General features: G+C 38.3%; 1 protein-coding gene across 1 annotated transcript; it reads right to left on the bottom strand.

The window, feature by feature from the left end:
• Positions 1–1,360: 1,360 nt before the first annotated feature.
• Positions 1,361–4,533, bottom strand: LOC107557351 (carbonic anhydrase 7-like). The gene is made up of 9 exons (XM_016240738.1): positions 4,510–4,533; positions 4,294–4,363; positions 4,120–4,146; positions 3,792–3,962; positions 2,968–3,119; positions 2,603–2,704; positions 2,396–2,468; positions 1,853–2,019; positions 1,361–1,764 (listed from the first exon to the last, which is right to left on the bottom strand). The coding sequence occupies exons 2-9, from the start codon at positions 4,361–4,363 to the stop codon at positions 1,555–1,557; spliced, it is 972 nt and encodes a 323-aa protein (XP_016096224.1). The 5' UTR covers positions 4,510–4,533; the 3' UTR covers positions 1,361–1,554.
• Positions 4,534–7,133: the final 2,600 nt, after the last annotated feature.

The raw sequence follows: 7,133 nt of genomic DNA, 5'->3' as shown, positions 1-7,133 counted from the left end.
TTAGGGTGGCCTTTTATTGTGACCAGCCTAAGGCACACCTGTGCAATAATCATGTTGTCTAATCAGCATCTTGATATGCCACACCTGTGAGGTGGATGGATTATCTCGGCAAAGGAGAAGTGCTCACTAACACAGATTTAGACAGATTTGTGAACAATATTTGAGAGAAATAGGCCTTTTGTGTATATAGAAAAAGTCTTAAGCCCTGTTCACACCGCCAGCGACTTTTTCGCTGCTTGTCGCTTGTGGCTGGCAATTGATGTCGCTAGTGGGCGTTCCCACTACTGGTTGCCTAGTTACCCCTGTAACACTCCACTACAGCAGATGAATCACGTGCTCTCCACTGACTTCACTCCCATTGGTTGTCGCTAGCGAAATTCGCTGCTTATTTGCATAAAGTTGAAGAATTCTGAACTTTTGTCGCTTGACTCGCATCGCTTGACATGCCCATATTCCGTCGCCAACAGTCACTGTCGCTCGTGTTGCCGGAAGTCACCAGCTCTCCATTGAAAATGAATGGGATTATGTCGCTCTGTGTCGCTGGCGGTGTGAACGGAGCTTTAGATCTATGAGTTCAGCTCATGAAAAATGGGGGCAAAAACAAAAGTGTTGCATTTATAATTTTGTTCAGTGTATCAAGCAGCAAAAAAACGTTTTCAACTGATAATTCTAAGAAGTTTCTTGAGCAGTCAATCAGCATATTAGAATGATTTCTGAAGGGTCATGTGACACTGAAGACTGAAGTAATGATGCTTGCATAGCAGGAATAAATTAAATTTCAAAATATATAATAAATAAATAGTCACTTAATACTGTAATAATATTTCACAATATTAGTTTTTACTGTATTTTATGTAAATTTGATTAAAAAAGGCTTGAGCATAAAAGACTACTTTCAAAAACATAAAAAAATGTTAGATACATCTTTTGTGTGGTAGTGTGTGTGTGTATACACGGCATACATAAAAGTGTATGGTAGATAAAAATGGTAATATATATATATATATATATATATATATATATATATGTACATATAATCACAAACATTTTCATAAACGGTACTTAAACTGAAATCAGTTGGAGACATTTTGTTATGCAAACATTTATTATTTCAAATTTAATAACTAAATTGAAAACAAATCATCATGATTTACAATTTAAAAACAAATCATCTTAAATACTACTGCATTATCTAACATTGAATATAATGACATGTAACAGAAGCTTCATATAAAACATCAGCAGTCTGTATGATTTCAACTGTTTTAAACTAAGAGTTTGGGATAAAAACTAAATAATACATATCATAAGAACTTATATTATCCTCACAGATAGCAACTTGTGCTCTTAAAAATATATAAACAGAAATACAATTGGTAGAAAATGGAACAGCTATGTGTCATAAACTTCTTATTTTTCCATGTAGCAAGATTCACAAGTGATAAAATCAATATTTACAGAAACCATCAGTCATGATCAAACGCAAATCAAAGCGTACATCATTTACAAGTGCAATAAATTAAATCAGCTCATAAGTGTGCACAAAGCATATTTCTACAGCCAACACAAACTGGACAAGAGAAGTACTGTGATAACAGATAAAGTGGACGTGGCCGCTGATGAAGCTGCTGGAGTTGCTGCTGTTTGTATCACCTGTGACGTCACAACTCTGCCATTCAACGGCTGAACTCCTCTGAAGTTGTTGGTGTTCAGAACTGAAGCGCTTGCATCTTTGAAAAAGACAGTAGTGCTGAAGCGGTTGATCTGTTTGGAGGAATAAAGTAAATAGTGACTTTTAACTCAGAATATGAAGAACATTGAATTACTGTACCAAAGAGTTGCTTTAACCTACCAAGTCATGACTGACTTTGATGGGCTCTTTAAACACTGTCCAAATCACAGCTTCATTACAGCTGGGTGTTGTTAGGGAGCCTTGATAACGGTAATATTTAGTCCTGTCCACACCTTCAATCAGACTGTTCAGTGTGATTTGATTCATGATGTCTGTGGTTGTATTACCTAAATATACAAAAAAGTCAATAGGGTGTAATGAAACTACTTGGCTCTCTTTAGTTTTGTGTTTAATTTGTTGTTAAATTATATTGGTGAAGAGAGATTAACCAAGTATACCATTGTTAAAGACTTCACTCAAAAATTTTAAACTCACCAATGTTCCAGTGTTGTTTTTGTCAATACAATGAAAGTCAGTGTGGACCAGTGTTTTTTTGGACCCCACTGACTTTCACTATATGGACAAATAGTTGAAACATTCTTCAAAATATCTTTGGAATGACATGAGGCTGAATAAATGATGATTTTGGGTGAACTACCCTTTTAAGCAATCATTCAGAGCTGCAGGCTCAAAAAAAGAAAGCTGGCAAAATAATTTCTTCACCTGAATTGCGGATGCTTGTCAAATAGGATGTTAGGATATCCCAGCTTTTTGTTTTGTTCGCTTCATTGGTTCCCTGTTGGTTAAATAAAAATAATAAAATAAATAAAAAGCATAATACATACATATGCATGTGCACACACACAACCAAGCCATGAATATACTTTTAGGTTTGCGTTGCTTTCAGGATCTAATAAATGTCATGCTCACCTCAATGAAGAAACCAAGAACTGCTAATGCTGTGCTGTCTTTGGCAGCTAGAGCAGCTGACACACTCCCGTTGTATTTTGAATGGACATTTACAATGTGCAGCTATGAGACATGAAAGAACACATACAGTGAATGAACACAAACTCTTAAAAATAAAGTTTTTATTAACATCAATGGTTACCACAAAGAACCTTTAACATCCATGGAACCTTCCCTTTATAGTGGAAAAAATTCTTTAGATTATTAAAATGTTCTTTAGACTAAGAAAAAAACGGTTGTTTGTGGAACCAAAAATGATTCTTCTACTACATCACAATATTTGAAATAAAGCAGTGCATTTGGAGGGAAAATTCAATCATTCATACCTCCATTGGGTATTGTTTGCCATCCACGGTGTGTTCGGAGCCAGGCGAGGAGCTGCCGTTACCCCAGTGGAGATGGAATTGTTTAGTGTTGTAAAGACCTGGAAGATCACCTCCTTGCACTGTCATTTTCTCATCATCCAGGTTAACCACCACTGTGAAGACAATGGACATATTACGCCAAATTTAGAAGAAGCTTTTCTCGGTCTCTTTACATAGACTGTGCAGAATGCTGTGCAGAAATAGCATTTACACTGCAAATACAATGGGTACTTTAATACTAGGTGCAGAGGTGGGTTAGAGCAGGCTTAATTTAGTCTGGCTTTTATGCAACATTGCATCTTCACATTGAGTTTTAAGCAGGCACAGAGCAGCCTTAACTCGGCTGTTTAAAGAAGCCTTTAGATACAAGGTCCAGGATATAATATACACTGATACTGAGCATCACAGATGATTGATCTGCACGCCATTACTGTATCCCTACTTTTTCCATTATATATTCAGTGAGTCTCAAAGAGGCATCAAATAACATGTATCCTTCTGTTGTCTAACAGTATATCAACTATACATCTATTTGCTAACTCGCAATTTTGTACTTCTCTGTGCAACCTCTTTAAAGTGATACTTCTCATTTGAACTCTTCCTGAGAATTGGTTCTGTTAGTAGGTATTCCTCATAGAAGTCACTGAATAAGTGACTGCTAAATGATTTTAGCAACTATATTTTATAAAGACAAACAGATCTTGAGAAGCAATCAAGGTTATTCTGCAAAATGTAGTATCAGTAGTATCAGCAAATTAAGGTTCCCAGTGTGCAGTGATCCTTACCGGAGTCGCCAGAGTTTACGATGGAAAGGAAGGTGGAGTTGTCATCAAAACCAGTCAAGTTAAAGGAAGTCAGGTTAGGATTGCCCTGAACACTTGCAGTCACAATATTAATGGGAGATTGATTGGATCCATTGCAAAATTGTGGGGCAATCTTGGGCCAGGTGGTAAAATCTATTACAAATAGATGAAAAAAAATAACTTCAGAACAAGTTTTTAATATTTTAACATTTAAAATGTATAATAAATTGTATATCAAGTTTTATGTCGATGTGGAGTATTTAAGGGTGCACAAAATAATAAATAAAATCAATGAATTAATCACACTTACTGCATGCTGCCTTGTGATAGCACCAATCTGTTTACAGAGAAACGACAATATTAATAAATATAAACCAATGAAACTTCCTATCAAAAGAGCCTTTAGTGCCTTTTTTAACAGAATCATGCAAAATAAAACTACATATTCACTGAGTAAATTAAGTTCAACTTCAGTTATTCTCACCCACTGAAGCGTCCGCACTGTGGACGGTGGGGCACAGAAGTGCAGCAAAAATGACCAGCAAGACAATCATCTACATGAAACCAAAAATAAATAAATCAAATAAAATCATTAAACCAGAAAACAATACCGCTAACAGCATTTTATTTGATCATACAAGTGTGCATAATTAATTTAATTTAACATGATAAATGTGATCAATCACACCTCTGGTCTCACCTCTCTGACTTGATGCACCTGTCTGTCTGTAAGCAGGAATATGATGGGTTATTGGCTTCATTCCTGCCTTTAGTACTCTTCACTGCTCACCTGTAATGGGTGTGTCACTTTCATCAGCTCATCTGCTGACGACAAACGGCATTCCTATGGAACGCTCACATGTCACATTGTTAGGCTTCGTTTATCTTCGGAGATTTCTTTCATAGCAGTCGCTTTGATTGAATCTTATCGCGTTTTTATCTCTCAGCATCACATCGGTCAGGATCTCCAAAACTCTCGTGATGGAGGGTGAAGACGAAGTGAGCCAAAATCATCACAATTAAAAGAACCAAAGACTTAGACTACTTCAGTCTGTGTGCACTGAATTTATTTAATACACGAGTTTCACAGTTTGAGTTGAATTACTGAAATAAATGAACTTTTCCACGACATTCTAATTTATTGAGATGCACCTGTAGAGGGAGACAGACGGTAACGATGGTCAAAACTATTTTTAGTAAGTAAGGCTAATCAGTGTACTTTGGGTAGGCTATACATTAGCATAAACTACATTAAGCTACACTTAAGTTACCACTTATGGCTTTTGTATGAGCTATGAGATACATAATAACCTACATAACATAAGTAGGGGAGCGCGGGGCACAAAGGAACACGGGGTTAGTTTTGAATATTTCCACACATGCTAGCATAACACAATTTACAGTATTTATTAGTTAGCATATCAACATTATATAGAAAAGTGCGCCAAAATTCAAAAATCTTTTGAAGATATCGCTGAACATTTATTTTTCCATAGTAAAATTAAAATTCTGGCTTAAGTAAATTTTCCATCACAGTTTTTATTATTCATTTAAAATTAGACTAATTTATTTTAATCTCCAATCGGTTATATATCAGTTCAGATCGTTTTTTAATGCCAGATGGGGTATGTTGTAACACTGCGTTACAATGTGCTATTCTATGACATTAGCGATGTAATTTTACTTTAATGTAATATTACTTTAATTAATTTTAATGAGAAACAATGAGAAATAGGTGAATAAAGACTGACAGTCAATGTTTATGTCACGAATTCAGAATACTCAGCCCAACAAGGATCCAGCGGCTTTTCCAAAGAATATTGGCCAGGTATGGACACGGCAAGAATTTTGTTAGCCCTTAAACAGGGTCCCCGATCTTTGGAGAACCATATTCGAGAGTTTTTAGCCATCGCTCACTATTCTGATTTGCCAGACTGTTTATTGATAGAGTTTTTCTGCGATAGCATAAATCAACCGCTTAAGTCTAAACTTAGACGCGAGGGCCCATGTTCATCACTCGCTCAGTTTATGGATTATGCTTTGTTGGCTGTCGGGTCTTTGTTTACTGTGGGTGTCGCGGAGGGAGAACGCGACACAGTGTCTGTGACTGAAATGGCGGCTGTACCAGAGCACGCTCACAAAATGGCGGCAACAGTGGAGCCTGATCGCAAAATGGCAGACGCAACGGCACCCCGTCATGTCACAGCTGCCCATCTTGAGTGCCGTCAAGTCACAGCTGATCGTCATGAGTCCGGTCAAGTTCCAGTTCATTATCGTGAATCAAGTTTAGTCACAGCTGATATTCATGAGTCTAGTCAAGTCACAACTGATCGTCATGAGTCAAGTCTAGTTACAGTTGTTCTTCCTGAGTTCAGTCAAGTCACAGCTGATCGTCCTGAGTTCAGTCAAGTCACAGCTGATCATCATGAGTCGGGTCTAGTCACAGTTGATCGTCATGAGTCAAGTCTAGTTACAGTTCATTATCATGAGTCTAGTCAAGTCACAACAGATCTTCATGAGTCAAGTCTAGTCACAGCTGATCTTCCTGAGTCGAGTTTAGTCACAGTTGATCGTTATGAGTCAAATCGAGTCACAGTTTATCAGCATGAGCCTGGTCCAGTCACAGCTGATATTCATGAGTCTAGTCAAGTCACAACTGATCGTCATAAGTCAAGTCTAGTCACAGTTGATTCCCCTGAGTCAACTACAGTCACAGCTTCCATTGCTGAGTCAAGTCAAGTCTCAGCTGATCTGCCAGAGCCTCGTCACATCACAGCGGATCTTCCTGAGTCCAGTCAAGTCACAGTTGATCGTCATGAGGCAAGTGAAGTCCCAGCTTATCTTCCTGAACCAAATCAAGTCACAGTTGTTCTTCATGAGGCAAGTCAAATCACCATTGTTATTCATGAGTCCAGTCTAGTCACAGCTGGTCATCCAGAGTCCCATCACGTCATAGCTGATCTTCCAGAGTCCCGTCACGTCACAGCTAATCATCCAGAGTCACGTCACGTCACAGCTGATCATCCTGAGTCACGTCACGTCACAGCTGATCGTCAGGAGTCTTGTCATGTCCTGTCTGTTGCACCCAGATCGTCAGGGTCAGTCTTTCGGTATCCCAGTCTGGTATCTAGTGTGAGGGATACACCATTGGTGTCTGCACGCACAGCTGGTATCCCCAAACCCACTCACTCTAACCCTTCTGTTCATGAACTAATTCCCCTGTCTGAAGTGTTTCCCCTGATGGGGATCGCCTTTTGTTGTGTTTGGGCTGCATACACCTCCACAGAACTCCCAGAGGCGGCAGCACCCACTATCAGGTCTGCA

The sequence above is a fragment of the Sinocyclocheilus grahami genome, unplaced genomic scaffold, assembly GCF_001515645.1.
Source record: "Sinocyclocheilus grahami isolate Dianchi unplaced genomic scaffold, SAMN03320097.WGS_v1.1 scaffold599.1, whole genome shotgun sequence".
Lineage (NCBI taxonomy): Eukaryota > Metazoa > Chordata > Actinopteri > Cypriniformes > Cyprinidae > Sinocyclocheilus > Sinocyclocheilus grahami.
Note: the sequence above shows the minus strand (reverse complement) of the source record. Positions and strands in the feature narration are given on the sequence as shown.

Coding starts and splice junctions, on each gene's coding strand:
- LOC107557351 (XM_016240738.1), bottom strand. CDS start 4,363: ATGATTGTCTTGCTGGTCATTTTTGCTGCACTTCTGTGCCCCACCGTC. Junction 3,120..3,791: donor CGTAAACTCTGGCGACTCCG/GTAAGGATCACT, acceptor TTGTCTTCACAG/TGGTGGTTAACCTGGATGAT. Junction 1,765..1,852: donor TCAAAGTCAGTCATGACTTG/GTAGGTTAAAGC, acceptor TCCTCCAAACAG/ATCAACCGCTTCAGCACTAC.